The sequence below is a fragment of the Ips typographus genome, linkage group LG8 (genome assembly GCF_016097725.1).
Source record: "Ips typographus isolate SLU linkage group LG8, UJ_Ityp_2.0, whole genome shotgun sequence".
Classification (NCBI taxonomy): Eukaryota; Metazoa; Arthropoda; class Insecta; order Coleoptera; family Curculionidae; genus Ips; species Ips typographus.
In genome coordinates this window covers 7,229,800-7,247,413 of record NC_138429.1, presented here as the reverse complement: position 1 = coordinate 7,247,413, position 17,614 = coordinate 7,229,800, and the positions used below count along the sequence as shown (strand labels likewise).

The 17,614-nt window shown below is 34.3% G+C and overlaps 3 protein-coding genes across 3 annotated transcripts in view; 1 reads left to right on the top strand and 2 right to left on the bottom strand.

Moving 5' to 3' along the window:
- Positions 1-190, bottom strand: part of LOC145732562 (uncharacterized) — a 78,902-nt gene extending 78,712 nt beyond the window's left edge. The window contains exon 1 of the mRNA XM_081984903.1: positions 62-190. The gene's annotated coding sequence lies outside the window, so the exon portion shown is untranslated. The remainder of the gene's footprint in view (positions 1-61) is intronic.
- A 1,114-nt stretch (positions 191-1,304) lies between these two features.
- Maf1 (repressor of RNA polymerase III transcription Maf1) lies at positions 1,305-4,998 on the top strand. The gene is made up of 4 exons (XM_081984925.1): positions 1,305-2,055; positions 2,105-2,300; positions 3,831-4,108; positions 4,173-4,998. The coding sequence occupies exons 1-4, from the start codon at positions 1,919-1,921 to the stop codon at positions 4,234-4,236; spliced, it is 675 nt and encodes a 224-aa protein (XP_081841051.1). The 5' UTR covers positions 1,305-1,918; the 3' UTR covers positions 4,237-4,998.
- Positions 4,999-5,073: 75 nt separating this feature from the next.
- Positions 5,074-17,490, bottom strand: CYLD (ubiquitin carboxyl-terminal hydrolase CYLD). Its single transcript, XM_081984911.1, has 11 exons — positions 16,827-17,490; positions 16,117-16,608; positions 15,913-16,058; positions 15,689-15,855; positions 14,396-14,584; positions 11,144-11,382; positions 10,870-11,085; positions 10,387-10,819; positions 7,386-7,724; positions 7,247-7,328; positions 5,074-7,185 (listed from the first exon to the last, which is right to left on the bottom strand). The coding sequence occupies exons 1-11, from the start codon at positions 17,250-17,252 to the stop codon at positions 7,071-7,073; spliced, it is 2,844 nt and encodes a 947-aa protein (XP_081841037.1). The 5' UTR covers positions 17,253-17,490; the 3' UTR covers positions 5,074-7,070.
- Positions 17,491-17,614: the final 124 nt, after the last annotated feature.

The following is a 17,614-nucleotide window of genomic DNA, read 5'->3' as shown; positions in this document are numbered from 1 at the left end:
GCCAAAACCATAGTAGAAAGTAGAACCAACACCAAATTTAGTAAAAAGGCAATTTACTTACCTCTTGAAGCTTCCAATTTGGTTCACCCTGTTCATAAGGGCCCCATCACTTTTTCAAAGAAGGTTTTAATAAGACTAGTGCGCTATTTCCACGCCTCCATAATAGTGTCCACTGCACTTTCTGCTTCTCAGGGTAGGTATAGAGAAAACATTGTTAGATGGGTTACATTATACAGTTTTTTCAAAAAAATATAATACTATACTACTAATACTCACTTTACATTCAAAATTTGAAGGGAAAACTAATAAAACTGAGGTGTTAAATGCCTGTACACGTTTAATAGTAAACAGAACTACGATCAAAGCGCTCGTCAATCAAAAAACGTATATTTACAATTTTTTTTGTGAAGAACATATACAAGGTGTTTTACCTCATTTGTTGATACTGCAACAGAGCATACAGAGAGATGATAATTCAAGGCTTTGTGTAGTTGAACCACAAATATAATAAAATAAATGTATTAAAAAACTATTAAAAATTTACTATAGTACACACCTTTTTTTTATCAAAACCTGATATTAACAAATAGAAAAACAATTAAACATTTCACATTTTATAGTGAAGAGACTTTGATGCCCTCTAGTGGCCAAACGGTGTTATCAAACAACTCATGTGGGGATATTTTTGGAAAGCTTGAAATCTGCTCTATCCTTTGTTTTCTATGACATTTTGACGTCACTTGTCAAATAAGGGAGTAAACTATTCTAGAGTTTTTATTGTTATGTAAACCAAATATAACTACAGTTGACGGAAAAATGTTGTAACCAACTTTTGTATTAATAATCTCAATTTTATTAACGCGTTTACGCGTTAAGCCGTTTTGATTATTAATCGCTTTCATTAATAATACATTCGTTGATTAAATAACTATAAACACCCTGTAAATGTGAATTGTACGGTGATAAAGTCAAGGCCATTGTAAATTGCACAGTCGAGAGAGAGATAACTAGAGACGCGATTACTGCGCGCGTTCCCTGCAATTTCCCCGACGTCACAGTTCGCTGTTGCCATATGTGTGGAACATATGATTATTCCCGTTAATCACTCATACTTTTTTTGACTTATGGGTTTTTAACAAAACTGATAATTATTTATTTTGTTATTTTGTATCAGCACTCTATAAAAAACAATTTTCAAGAAAAAGGAAAAGTCTGATAATTTGTAACTATTTTTAATGCGTATTCTGGAATTCATCAAGATTTAGTACGGTCTAGTTTTGGCAACGCTGTCTGTTTATTTATTACAAATTACAAATGGTGATCATTGTCAGTTGAGCGTCAAACAAATTTTCTTTTGTGCGTATTTTTCGTGAAAACTGCGTTAAAAACGGTAAAAACAAGTGTTTTTCTGTTGTTTTAGTGTTAAACTCAGTGAAAATGATGTGCCGTACTGAACATTCTGAACATTAACATCAACCAACCAGTGTTTTATTTTGTGCATTACCACAGCATTAACTATAAAGTAGCCCATCAAAAGACTCGCCCAGTTTGGTTTTTTTCGGTTCGTCCTTGGTCTTGAAGCTTTCCCTGCACCACAAAGACGCTCGTCAAGGCCCTGTCGTTTTTCTTTTATTTTTCCACAGTTGTAATGTACCCTAACTACATTTTGGACAGCAACTACTCTAACAGGCGATCACTAACACTAGTCCCACATCACAGTTTACTTCACTCTAAGAGAAAAGGGGTCTTCATACATCCAACGGCTATGTTTAAAAACTTTATTCCAAATAGTTGTCAGTGTTGCCCCCCTTGCAGCATATAAGTGTGTTACTGTGTTATTTTTTTTGCTGTTTACAAACAAAAGCTTTATTGTTATACAGACTCTAAGTCTTGTAGTGATACTACCCAATAGGTTAAAATGAAGCTGCTTGAGAGCACCACCTTTGAAGCTATAAACAATGCTCTACAAATACAAAATGGTGACAGCAAAATTGTTGGTAGAATTGAAAGTTACTCTTGCAAAATGGCAGGAACAGACAAAGCATTGTATAAAAGGTAGGTGAAAATGACACACTTTCAGCATAGCTAATGTTTAGGTATTTAGATTCAATCCTGAAGGAGTGAATCCTAATGATTTACAAGCTCTGTCACCCCCACAAACATCATATTCTCAGTACAGTCGTAGCATGTCAGGGGATGAAGATGGAACTTTGTGTGACACAATCAGCCGCAAAACATTGTTTTACTTGATTGCCACACTGAACTCATCTTTTCCTGACTATGATTTTATGGATGTCAAGGTAAGTTAGTTTCTCTAGGGTTGTTAGGTAATCAATATTGACCTTTCCTGAAGGTCACATTTGTTTGGTGATTCTAATGGTTGATATAAATAGATTCTAACTTGGCAAAGCTTAGGGTTTGGCAATGTTGATGCGCTTTACTTAAAAAGATGCATTTCTACAGAGTGTTAATCATAAGTGGGAATTTTGTTTGGTTGAAATGCATGATTTAATCGCAGTAAACAATTTTAGATAAGGAGACTTTTAGTACAGAAATATTACACTAGTTTACTGACCTTTATAAAAGGGTTCAATCAAATCCATACCAGATGTAGTACCTAAATATAATGAAGTAGCCTTGCTAAACTTGTTTAATCTTGAAAATGCATTTTAATGTAACAAGGCCTTAAAAGCCAGTTATTCTTGAAGTTTTAAATAAGTAAATTGATCTACAAATTAAAACTTGATTATGGTTGGAGGAGTTTTTTTTTCTTTTTATAAATAATTTGGCAAGTATTTATTGTTGGTCTACAAAACTAAGTGATTACTTTCTTTTATCAATTTCCCTGTAGTGATAACAGGAAAACGTGATGATAAATCAAAATGTTACTTGAAAAATAATAGCACCTATGATTATTACAGATTACAGCTAAACAAATTTTAAATCTACTGTGACCCATCTGAAACTCCAAAGATTTATGATCTGGTGGTACAAATTTGTATTATTTGCCAGCAAATTGTGCTCTCTTGCCTGTTGAATATAAAGTATGAACTTGGGACTTGCATATTTTTACAAACTAATTTGATACACTAGAATTTTATTGCTGTGGGTTTGAATTACATAATCTGTTTGGTCTTCTGTTGCTTTATAGTTATAAATAGCAGTCAGATTATGGGTGTTAACTTGTTTGCAGAATGGGCATGATAAGACTGCAGTCTGATAATAACAAAGGATTCATTATGTGCACAATGCACTTTATAGAATAATTTTAATGTTGGTGAAGTAGCTATTGTTTTTATACTACAATAAACATTAAGAACAGTTTAATGTTTGGATAGCATTGTGTATTTAGTTTTGAATTATTTTTGTATTACTTTAGCTATTATTATTTTTACTGTCATATTTGTTTTTATTGTTATTTGCAATGTGCTTAATTCAGCCTTAAAAATTACATTGTTGAGCTTAAATAAATAAAACATATCCATTATGTATTTGGACAAGGAAATTCAGACATCTTGTACAGATTTCCAGGTCCAAGTTTGCTTTGGAAGAAATGAAATATCTCGAAAACAGTGGATTGTAGTGTTGATTGTTTCTGTCCTGTAGAGTGTCACAAAACAGTGCTCTATTTTTGTTTCAATTTTTCCGGTAGTGGTAGAGGTAGAGATTTGTTTGGTACCCATTTTTCCTCCGCTGACAAAGATGCTTCTAACGCTCTTTATCACCACCTTTCTTATTCACCATCTGGCAATATTTAAGATGTGTTCTTATTATAATAAAACAAAATCTCAGATAAATTAAAAATCTAAATAAGCATCTAACATCTGCAGAGTCATGAATTCAGCAAAGAACCATCCCTCAAATGGGTAACCAATGCTATAGACTCTCAACTTACCGCCACTGTAGGGGATACTTACAAAGCTCTGTTGCCGGCATTTTGGGCCGCTATCGATGATGAAATCTCCTTGGAGAACTGCGCTATCTACTCATACAACTCGGACTTGTGCTCAGACCCATTCGGAGAAGACGGTTGTTTGTGGAGTTTTAATTACTTTTTTTACAACAAAAAGTTGAAAAGGATTGTCTTTTTTACATGCAGGGCCAGTAGGTGAGTACAAGCGAAAGGGACGGGGGAACAAGTAGATTTTATGGTGGTTATTTATTGTTTTCAGTCCCAGTTATGCTATCGATTCGGGTTTTGGAAGCGACTTAGCTATGGATGAGGACGAGATTTAATTTATTGATTAGTTTTGATTCTTTCAAAGAAGTTATATTGTTCATCTGTGCAATCGTGAGACATGTTTTCATGTCGTTAATAAAAAAAAGATCTATTTAAAATTCAAAAACAGCTATAGTAGCATGACATATTTTTATTAGTTATAGTATATTCACAATTTACCAAGAAATTTCTATGAAAGAATCTGTATGTCATTCAATATGTAATATTAAGACATTTAATACAGTTTCAAACACGAAACGCAGAAAATCTAATGAGACATTTTCTGCATATGTTAATTTTACACCGGATCATTCTTCACGTTAACCAAACTACAGAATGAACCTGCACTAAAGGCTTTAAAGGTTAATCACATTATTTGAGGTTCTATATGGTTAAATCTAGCGTTAAATATGGACACTTTTGGTGAGAGCAAAAGTACAAAAATTAGCTTTAGATTGTTTGTGTTATATGTTGTTAAGGAGCCCACTATTCATGAAATCTTTGCGTAAAGCACCAACTAATCGCCATCCCACTGTGAGTAGATTTAGTTTGATCTCAACTAATCCACATTTGTAAAAGTGATCTGTTCTTTGTAGTTTAGACTTATGTAGTAAGTGTTTCCACTATTAATCTAAATTCGTAAGGTTTGGACTGACATTTTTTGGGGTATTTAAAAGTGTCAGGCCGGTCCTTATGAGAACTGAACCTTTAGTTTGTAGGTGATATTATAAGAAGTACCTTAACCTTTAAAAAAAAATAGAAATCACGATTTGTGAAAATCTCATTCGTTTTATTTACCGCAGAAGGTCTAAATTCAATCGTGTTGACTGCAATGGGAAAATAAGTCAAATAAATTGTGGTGAGTAAGGATGTTTTATTATAACTTTTTTCTTTTACCAATTCATTGTTTATTAAAAAGGATGAGCTCTTACGTTATTAACGTTGTTTATATAGCCGCATTTACGGTATTATCTTACAAAGTGCAATTATAACGCAAAGTTATTTACAACTTGTCTGGAAACAAAATAATATTACAAGCTGCAAGTGCGTTATATATATATCCATAATAGTTAACAAATTTCTAAAATAACACCAATTTATGTTATATAAATGATAAATTCAGAAATAAATCTACAAGAACATTAACAAGTCTTTATAGTAAATATTGTACAACTAAATACATTATAATATTAATATATAAACAAATAAATCACATTTTAAGTTTCTGTTGATGTACTTTCTACGCAGGTCAGTGGGGCTGATATTTTGAGTTATTAAAATTTGAGAAACCCTTTTAAAAGTTGGAAACGTTGCTAGTAATATAATATAAATTCATTTTAAGGAAAAACGATTGGCTATTAAAAGTTTCACAAATTGATTAACCGTTTGTACTAATAAGAAGTTTTTTGTCATAATGATCATACATTTGGACTTTAATAGATTATACACACTTTTTATTGTGATGTCAAAGGGAAACTATAGCTTTGTTTACATTCTAGATTAATTTTGCTATTAAGTTTAGAACGTACTAGTACTACTAGTTTCATTTACTACGTTTCCATGCAAATTAAAAACGTTCTCAAAACGTCTCAATTCGGTGTCAATCTTATTTCACTTCAAGATCGATTCGCCGATTTTTGGGATCGTATCGGGATTGAAATAGCATGGAAACACCTTAAAAATGAAAACGATTTTGAAACCGAGAAAATACGTCACAATTGTGTATTGTCAACGTGTAAATGTCATTTTTCACTTCTTTAAGTTAGAGAACACATAATCAAAAATTTTTCATTTTATCATTTGAATTGTTTCTAATTTCATTAATTGTTGTTACTAATAAAGTAAGCAATAATTACATTTTACCTTATCATGGCTACCAGAAATGTTTGGCTGGACAAAGAAGTAAAATTTCTACTGGAAATTTTCCAAACACAAAATATCAATCCGTATTTTGATACCAAGAAATATAAAAATTGAGAAATTTACCAATTGGTTTACGAGGAATTAGTAAAGAAAGGTGTAACTACTAAGAACGTTTTGAAAATTAAAAATAAATGGAAAGCTTTGAAGTGCATGTATTATAAAGTGAAGCGTAAAAATGGGACAAGTGGAGAAGTCCGTTCAGAGTGTCGCTATTTTGCCATTTTTGATGAAATATTGAGTGCCAGACCATCATCCAGTTTGTGGGGTGGACACTCTTGACGAATATGAAGAAAGAAGTCAAATGACACATCTCAATCGTTTCTGCGTTTTGTCAAAAGCTCAATCTAGTTTCAAAACGGAATTGAGAACGATTTGAAAATTAGCATGGAAACTCGTAACAAATTTCAATTTTGAGATCGTTATAAAAACGCCTTCAATTGCATGGAAACGTACTAATTAAGAAACGTTGCGGTAAAAACTACTTTAAAGCAATTACCGGTAAATTTTTATAGTTCTGTAAACATTATCGTCTGATATACGATAATGTTTACAGATGACAGATCTCATTTTGATTACAAGAGTAACATATTCTTTTCTTCATCAATATCCAGCGGTAATGGATTCTTTTTCTGAATAAAGTGTAACAAATCATTAAAGTAAAACATTTTCCGTAAATTTTGGCCAAAAACTGCCGTGTAGTAAACGGGCGATTTCCAATCGAAAACCCTGTAAAAACTAACTGAAAAATTCTCTATGTTGTACCAAAGCAAACATTCAACCCTGAAGCTATTTACGCGCTAATGTAGGTAACAATAATCAGTCATGACCTATCTGAAACCCTCTCTCAGGTGAATTCATATAGTTAGAACGGTTAAAATGGAAGAGGGAGGGCCTTTCGACAACGCCCCCTAACGCTAAATAACAAAGCTTATCTGTACATCATGACGTCAGAACTTTGATACATACAAATGTATGCATCGCATAACAGTCTCCTTGCGTGTTCAGGCAGGTGCCTGTCTACGGGGAATTCTTCATGAAGTCTCCTAGATAAAATTCAATAATGACAGATTTACTGTTCTTTTTATAATTTAATTTGACACTTACCTGCACGCAGATTCATCAGACAACCAACGCGAAATATCTGGACAGGCCACCATTTCTGGAATATTGTACCCGTCGCGTTCACCTAAAATTATCCACGCATTCAGCTTGTATTTGGGAACCTATAAACTCAATTAAGAACCTTTCCTGTCGGCCATGGAATCAAAAAAACACCAGGGCGCCTCATGACCCACGCCGCACTTCACGAAAGCAACATAATGGGAAGTTTCTATACAAATCACAGCAAACAGCTCCATGAATAACCTGGACGGCTTGTAGTGCTCTTGCACCGCCAAAAAGTCTTCGTTTACGCTCAATTCTCGCGGTTTGTGCCGCTGTCGTTTCTCGTGCTTGTGAGCGGTTCTCAAACAGTCCAAACAGTACGCCGTACTTTCTAATCCGGCCGAAGACGGGCATTCCGCAAAACATTCCTTGCATTCCCAGTTAGCCAGTTTACCACACACGATACATTGTCGTGGTGCTATAATTAATTAAAAGCCTAACGTTACTCTTATTTTAGTACTGTTCTCGTGGAGTGAGTTTACCCGTGCGTCACGAAGGCTACGTCATTTATAATCATATGAATCAAATCAAGTTTTCGTCAACAAACCTGTTGTGTTCATATTATAGAAAAAGGCGTGTCTAAAGCTTCGTCACGTTTAAAATTTTGCATGTATTGTCAGTCAGAAAGTAGAGATCTTTGGCTGCAAATTTGCACTAAAACAACCTTATACCAAAGCAAATCAAAAATATCTTGACCGAAATAACATTTTTAATTTATGAGAAGTCTCCGTTTGGATCATAGAATTCCGTCTAAATTTGAAACCTAATTTATTTACCAAAATTCGCAGAGATGTATCATCAATATGTAGTATATTTTTAACTTTAAGCTCTTGATTTAGGTTCTGGATGGTTACATGTTTCTCTAAAATAAATACAACAAATTAAAAATTCAATAAGACATTCTGAGTGATGCTGTAGTATCTCATATCTCATTTTCAGGTTGCAATCCACTTATTTTATTTTAAACTCGCTGCAAAACATTTTAGATGCTTATTTTATTTTTCTATGACTTTATTATTAATATGTTTCAAGAAATTTTTATGAAAAATCTATAATGCAACCCAAAAATCTCAGTCTTTGGAAACAATGAAATGTTAATAGATGTTTCTTACAAAAGTAGATATATTTTACTATTATTAACATACTATCGTTGTACATATCATATAATGTATTTCGAACATCCATTTTAATGCTTTCAGATAAATCAGTGGTCTTGGCCCGTCGATAACATCTCGATTTACGTTTTCTAGGTGAGAAAATCATAAGATTACTTGCTTGTTTTTTCCGAATCGAATAAACAGTTTTGCGGGAAATTTTCAAAGCAGCTACAACCTTCTAGTATCAAAAAAAATACATCAGTAAGAATATAGTAAGGTCTTAAAATTTCTTATTTTCTTCCTGAACAGATGATAAAGGTTCTAAAGGTCTTCCATTGGTTTTTTCGAATTCAAAATATTCACAAAGGTTAAGAATTAACTGCTGGACTTATCTGTGGAGAATTTTTCCAGGCATTTTCTAAAAAAATACTGTAATAGTAAGTTATTCCGAATTTAGGAAAAACCATAATAGACACTCCCACTTTTTTTTCAAAACAGGTTAGTAATTGTGCCAATTTTGGTTAGACATAAAAGCCGACATAAAAAAAATAAAAATATTAATAATAATATTATGAAAGTACTTACAGAATGTTAAAAGCGTAGAAACAATAGCTCTTAAAAGAACTGTGGTGGTGCGGTAAATAGAAAACTTTATAAATGATTAACAACACAAAGAAACGGAAAAGAATTAATAGTAAACAAATCAAATAAATTTCGATGGTGGTCAAACTAGGCATTTACGAATATTCTACCGGTAGATACCCGTTTAACCTAGAGCGTTCGAAAATTGTTTTTGGTAACTACCATTGCCGTTCTGAAATTTTACCTATATACCGAATATATGTACCCGGTTTATGATTTATGGATCGAGAAGTTCCGTCGGTAAATTAAGAAAAAAGTGACTTTTGACAGGTTTTCCCTTAAAATTTAGAATCATAACCTCAAAAATTAGTTTATGGTTGACGGTTTGGCGGTTTGTTCCACAGTTTAGCAAGCTTAGGAGAGTGACCTGTTAAATTAAAATGGATATTGGAATATGTTCTGTTTGCGAGATGGAGGGAGAGTATGCCGATATTATAAAACATTTCAACAATGAACATCTGGATGCCAGATCTCAAAGACATAGGATTACCAATCGCGTTCTAAAATTCATTCAACCGTAATGAACCAGATCCTTAAAAGTTACACCGATTGTGGTAAACGGTGGAATTAGCAGGTATAATTTTCGTAAATGCCTACTGACAATGACTGAAATAGAAGCGCTAATCAGTAAAGGTTTTTTTGGAATACATTCACTTAGATATTTACCCTTTCTGAAAGTGAACAATAGACAAGGATGAAGTCAATAATGCATGTCTACTTCTAAATCACAGGGGGATGACGCACGGGTAAACTCAATCCGCCAGTGTTGCCAACCGTAGCGGAATTCCGCTACTGTAGCGGATTTTCGATCTATGTAGCGGCGTAGCGGCGGAATTAACATATTGTAGCTTAAGTAGCGGAAATTTAAATATATTCAGACAGTAAAAATAAAGCAGTGGTATGTATACAGTTAAACGTAAATCTGCAGTTTTACCAAAAAATTTTACTATTTAAACTACGTCCTGAAGTTAAGCTGAACAAATAAAACTAATTCTCAAATAAAATACCATTTAATCGCGCTTAGGCTACTTTTTTTTTGGTTGTAGCGGAGTTTTGGCAAATGTAGCGGAATATTGAATAGCCGGTGGCGGCGAAGAACGTGAAACGGTTGGCAACACTGCAATCCGCGAGAACAGTACGTAAATTTTGTTTAAATCATACAGGGTGTGCAAAAAAAGAAGTGACGAAGAAAGACGAGTTAAACTTCCAGTTTAACTTTGCTATAGTATTGATTATAAACATCAAAACAATTTAATTTAAACAACATCAGACACCAACAGGTTTAATAGATTTTTCACTTGCAATATTTGCTTATGAAAATGAATTAAAAGAATAACTTACATCCTTCTATGACATCTGTAACATCCAACAACTGAGACGGCAATATCCTCGGATACATCTTGTAATTTTTCCCGAACCGTGGCATCTGAAGAATCAGGCAAGAGGGCACCTCAGTTAGCTTGATGTCGCTAGTCAGAAAACTTTGCTCAAACAGCTGTTGGACGGTCGGTAACGTCAGTTCTGCATTTTTTTCCACGAACAACTGATAGTGGAATGCCGTTTGCCCCGAGTTCAGATTCAAAAAGGGTTCCGCCTTCAAGATTTGCGCGAGCAATGAGTTCAGAAATTCCTCTGGATCTTTTTCCTCGCTGGTCAAGCCCGACACTGAACTTAGACGATCGAGCAGTCGACGTAACTTCATGACGTTATCGGCATTCACGTACAAGTTTTTCCTCAGAGGATTGACGATTTCTTCTCTCAACACCCGTTGCACCTGTAGTCGTAAACGTAGAAACTAAAAGCAAAAATTGGAGTTCAACTTACTTCATCGTAGTCAGCGATATCGTTTTGATTCTTCGGCCGGAATAACAGAGTGTCGAAAACAGCGGTGTAGGTGAACATAGAAAATAAGGTCACGTCCAGATAACAGGAATTATGGTGTCCCTGAATGCCGCGGTATTTGCCACAAACTGCTTGAACGTCTTCTTCGGTAGGCATACATAATGGAGCCACTGCACCAGGTATCACCGAACACTCGTTCTGAATTATAATTTCAATGTCATATCAACATTTTTCCAGATTCAGTGTAAATACTGACCACTTCACTGGGAGCCATTTGATGCACTGGAGTACCCGGTACCTGAAAACGGGGGTCTTTGCGGCACCGTTCCAATGGCACAAAGAAAGCTCGATCGTTGAAACAAGTGAAGTACCGTTCCCCATTATGAGTACCATCGGTTAAGGTTAAGGGCAGATCAGGAGGCAGGTCGTCTTCCAGCTCAATGCCCACTAAAGTGAACTTATTTTCGGCATCGTAACCCATCCATCGAATGACGCCTACAAAATTAAACAGTGTTGTTTCCACGTGTCATTTTAGAACCAATGAAAAGTTGTTTATAAAATAGTTCTATACCCTGATTATTATAACCAGAGATGTAAAAGCGGTAATTTTCGAGGCGGAAAATTTCCATTTTTGGAAATTTACCGGAAAATTATTTCATGTTTAAATGAAAATTTTCCATGATAGGGAAAACCACTGTTAATCTTGACATTGTTATTGTCAAACTTATCATGCGTTCTAATGAGATAATTTAAGACATCTAAATGATTAAATAAAAGTACATTAAACTTTATTTGAATCGATATTGGATTGTTGTACAATTACCTGACCACTCTCGCCGAAAGCAGAAATTCCCAATTTGAGCGAAATTTTGGTGCACTTTTCCAGAAAATCGTCCATAACTCGCTTATTTAAAACATCCTGTATAGAACCACCGTATAACAAAAGAAAGCTAATGAACGGGGCTATCACGTGACGTTGAGCGGACACGACTAAATTGTCCCGTTTAGCCGCTAGAGGGCGTCAAAGTTAACTCTCGTTTTTTGCTCAATATCTCAAGAACGTTTCAGGTTAGAGGTCTAAAGTTTTGTCAAGAAATTTCAAGTGAACATTTTTTTATTTTCAAAATGAACCTCAACTGCCTGAATACCTTCAGGTTAATAGTACAAAAATGTAAAAAACTAATTATTTTTGAATTTTCAGATTTTCCAATTTTTCCGGAAAATTACCGAACATTTTCTGGAAAAATTTCCATAAATTTAATTTTCCGGAAATTTTACATCTCTGATTATAACTTTAGTTGCACGTCATCAATGTGAAAATGGGCGGCGTTGTCAATGTTATAAAAAACGAACCGAAATTGAAGAATATGATTTTACTTTCAAATGTGACATCTAATGTCAGAACCGTGTTTGTTTACATTTTGAATTGCATTTACAGAAAGTAAAGTATAAGTCCGAGTGGTTTTTACTGTTTTAATAAAACTTTTGGGGTATTGGGAGTGAGGGAAGCTAGTTTAAGCCTGTTTAGGAGACCCTGAGTTGAGGGTTTTGAGATTTGATGTGTTTTACTCTGCATTTGTGTAAAAACTTTGAGTAATAATGGAGATATGTTTGTTTGCGTAGATTTTCAGTTAGGGGCTTAACAATTCAATTTTTTTTATTGATTGAATAAGCTAAGTACTAGGCTTTTAGTACTGCAGACACATTTTTAGATCAAACTATAGACGTAAGCTTCGCCCATAAATCTAATAGAATAAAGTTGTTTGGAGTTAGTATTTGACGGTTTTGGCATAACAGACAGCTACGTGGCACGTTGTTGTAATGTTGTTTGTCCACAAGTAAACCGTTTAATGACCACAGTAACGTAAAATAGGATCAAGTCACAACAAATTTCAAAATCGCTGATATTTACGTCAAACTTTGACACTTTGAGACGTATAACAATCGGGTGAGATAATCGGTGATCGGAATAGCTCGGTAGAGCTCGAATCAGATGAGAAAAGGCCACCGCATCATCAATGACGCAGTTTTTAAAACTATTTCTTTCTCCTTCTACAGTTGCCGTCGCATTAGATATAATCAGAGGCGTCCTATTAAAATATTCCCGAAAATATATTGTTAAGCGGTCAAAAAGCCACTTGGCAACGTAGTACGGTTTTTACTTGGACACAATTAAAACAGATGCGGCAGCGGCCAGGGACATTTGGACCTTTTTATATGCTTTTACTAGCCGGCACTCTAAACGGTGTTGCCAAGTTTAAAAAAATGTAGTGGCGGACAGGGAGACTTAGGGGGTTAGGTTAGGTTCCGTTTTAGTCTGGTGTTTTGGTTGTATTGTTGATGGTCGCAGTTGAAGTTCACATAGTGTTATGAATAAAAAACGTTATTTTGTCAAAATGTCTTTCAAAAAGGTTGGAAAGAAAGGTGTTATCATATACAGCCAAGGCCGTGAAATCGTCAGTAACGTCTTACAATTTATGAAGAAAGAAGCAGAAGGAGTTTCCATTCCTTTGAAAAACTTGTTGTCTTTTATTTTCTTTATTAAAAACGACGAAAATGTTTCATTTTACTGATAAAATAATAGCACGCCACTGACTGGCTGCAACAACTTGGAAAGTAACGAGAGCAGCAATATTTAAAGCGAGACGTACAGAGATCGTGACATCATCGTTTGATGACGCCTGTGGCCTTTTCTTAGCTGATTCGAGCTCTACCAAGGAAATCGAAAAAACAGACGACAACATTTCGCACTATTGCCAACATATTTTAAAGCGCGTTATTTAAATTTCCGTATCTATGCAATGTTAATGTCCAGTAAGTTCGGTTGGCAATAGAATCAGCTGTGTTATGACGTGCAACTAAAGTTATAATAATCAGGGTATACATCAGTGAAGAAGCACTATCAAGTTTTCAGAATTAAAAACGTTAAAGTTAAAATAATGGGTCCAAATCGTGTTTTACAGGTTGATTTACCAAGTTTGAAGGTTGCTTTTGGCTATACAATTATTTAGTACCTCTTACCAGTTTGTTGTAAAATTCTAGCCTGTAAAGATGAAATATAGCAAATATGGTATTAAAAAAAACCTTGTATATTTGGAGTAAGTACAGTAACCTTTTCCTTTTTGATTGACTTCTTTGAGCTGGTTTGATTAAACAGGGTGGCCTAATTTACATGGAAACCCCAAAACCATTAAAAAATTTAAAAATTTAAAAGTCCTTGCTGGGGTATTTTTTCAAGCTGAGTTCGATGCTGCAAACAGAAAATCTCTTTGGTTTTTATTTCCTTTTAAATGGTAAATTTTATTGACATTTTGGACGTCTTTGTAACTTCGACAATTTAATGAAGTTAGCTATGTAAACGGTGTCAAACACAAAAACTAACGTATCGGCATACACCGTTGCATTTCAACCAAACAAATCACATTGCTGGTTTATAAATCATCAGAAACCCAAATCAAATTTTACGATCTGAACAGTAAAAGTTCCACTACAATAAACACCCACTTACCATATAATGGCTGTTCAGTGACGTCAGTTTCCACCTCCACCAAACTTTCACAAACCAAATCGTTGGTGGTGCCTGGTAAGGGTTCGGTATATTTTGATTTCTCAATAATATAGAACGTAGCCGTCGGTTTGGTTGGTTGATGATGATGGTGATGGTTTTCTTTAAAAGGTACATGCTGATCGACTAGTTCTGTAAATTAGTTTTGTTATCATATTGGAAAAAACCCATTAGTTATTGAATTAAACTAGCCCTACAAACTGTTTTTAAATTAAATATTAAAACCCAGTTAACGTTAAGAAATAACCTTTTTTATTTTTTTCCCGATTAGCTTCGTTCAGTTCAATAACGGATAACGGCAATGGATTATAGTCAGAGTCGTAATAATCCCGCGCCCTGGTGTTAGCATACACTACGTCTTCTCCAGAAGGGTAATTTTTGGGGCGCATGTCACTGGAATTTTTAAACGAGCGCAAATTTAAAGACAATCCATGTCTTTTACGCCTGGTCACGGACATTACAATCTTAATTAACTCGCAGAATTTTAATTAAACAACTTGATGATTGCATGACTCAACAAACATGCAAGTAATGAACTTAAACTAGCCACTTGACGCACTTTTCAACCGTTTGTTCATAACGCAGCAGATTAGGTCGTAGTTGGTCTTAAGCACTGGAATAACCATCACTAAGAAATCAATTCACTAATTTTGTTGCTAAATCAAAAATTAGCGACCGAGAAGAAATCCGTCATCCAACTGAACCCCGACTAGGCCGTACTAAATATAGCGTCAGTCTAAAAAAAAAGTGGCGCGGCTATTTGGCCAATAATAGGCCAGTTCAGCCAAAGTGTTAGTTTGCGGTTATTTTTGGAACTTGTGTATATTTTAATAACATACGGCAGTGGCGTATTATAAAAGTAGCCATATTTTTAGCAAAAAAATACTCTGAAAACTGGATAAAATTATGTGCAGTTACGCTACTGACGGGACAGTACCAGATATTAGTATTTTAGGTTAGAATGACGCATTATTTTTTATACATATTGGTTTGTAAACTACTGTTGTGTTTTTGTTTGTTGTTTTGGCAAGTAGATGACTGTGTATGGCTAAAAATACTAACTGGAATACCCTCTAAAAAATAGATAAATGTTTTAAGGCGCAATAATCCAAAAAAAATGTATTACACACTTTCAATGTAATTTAAAGAAGCTATTTTTTTTATTGTATTGGACAGTTTTTTCTTAATACAAGTTTGGCAACTGCTAAAACAATATAACAAAAATAAAACACTTACTTTTACCATTTTCCACCTTCTTCATTGGAGGCTTGTCAAACCCATTTTGGACATACTCCTCAGCATAAAACTTGCTCTTATTCCTTGAAGCTGATGTACTATCCATAAAATGCATAATTGGGTTACTACTTTTAATTCTTGGACTCCTGTTTAATGTGCTATTAGAACTATAATGTAATTGATATTGTAAGTGAAATAAATAATTTTAAAATAACTTTCGATACCTCATAGTGCTGTATCTATTCAGTAATGGACTGTATTTTTCTTTGATATTATCATTTTTATCCAAGTTTTTCCTCAGATTGGTTGAATCAGTGTTCAAGTTCTTTGAGTTGCCAATGAGATCATGCAAGTCAATTTCTGACTTATTCTGTAATTCAGATAAAATAGTAATTAAAACACAAAGTTATGCATTGACATTGGCTCACCTTTAGTTTTTCCACTTTCATTAATTGACTCCTATCTGGCTGAATTATGGTGTTTTGATCAAAATCATTATTTGTATTAATGCTACTTTCATCAATGTCTATTATATTTTGCAAGGAGAGTGAATTTCTCAAGTTGTGATTGAGAGGAGTGTTCTTGCTTGCTGTGGTCAATTTCTTAGGATACTCACCATATTTAGTAACAATTTCCTCTCTAGGTGGGTTATCTACAATGCCACTATTTAAAACCAACAAAGAGCTATTAAAAACAAACCACATACCACTGATACCATTACTACTTGAACAAAGGTTTGTCAGATTCTTTTTCAAAAATTGATCCAATTCTGAAGTTACAGAAACTGTTGTAGGTTCTGAAGTGTCAGGAAAAGTGGGAACAATTTTTTCAATGGTGGTGAATAAGCCTTTGCCAGGGAGACATTGAAAGTATTGGATGACCCCAATAGAACCATTACATTTATTGTTAGGTTTTTTCTCCTGTAAATATTGGTACAACTTGCAAATTTGATGGAAGTAAGGTTCAAATTTAAAATCATTCAACTGTAAATTTCAATCAACCCTGAAGGATGAATGAGTCATTTGTTGATGTGCAATTGTAACAAAATGTAGTACTGATGTAAAAAGAAAGTTTTGTTATTCAATTTACATATGGTTAACATTATATTAAATAATAATTACTTCAGAAACAAACTTACATGTAGTTCTAATCCAAATCCCCAACCTTGTCCTTTGATGTGGCCTTTGTATCTCACCCTGCCTAATTTAACATCATGCAAATCTGAATAGCCCACAACCATGTCAACACAAACTAAGCTGAGTCTATCACATAATTTCTTATTGCGAGCAAACTTTACTCTCTCCTGAGGGGAAACAATGGAAGCAATATACTGCCACAGTTTAGGTGGTATTTGTAAAACACTCTCCTCAGCTTTGGTAGTAAAAGTTTGTGATTCCCAAGTTTCATTATCCTTTAACAGCCGAACAATTAACACTCCATTTTTCAAGACACCTTCAATCATGCAAATGTGTCCCAGCAATACTGTTCTGGGCTGGCCTTTACTGGATTCGCCTACCATGTCGTTGCGAACGAAAATACCGTATTTAGCTTCATGGGTCCCCATCTTTTTCAATTTTAATTCCTGATGTTTTTCACTTTAGCTTAGTAACATATTTGGTAATCATTTGGGTGTTGTTTTGTTGTCCCTGACAATTGACACTAACTAGAGGGTGTATCTTATCTCAAATAATTTATAACTAATTAGTATAATAACTGTTTGATAAACTGGTTAAACTTAAAAAGGAAAACATTAAAAGGACTTGTTTTGGAAAATAGAAATCGGAAATGACACACACAGAAACGTAAACACTAAACACAAGGGCCAGATTGACATTTGATGGCAAAAGACAGATTTGACTAGTACCACGTGCCAATGCGCTTAATATAAACAGTTTTGTCACATGGTACATTTTACATCTGTCAAAC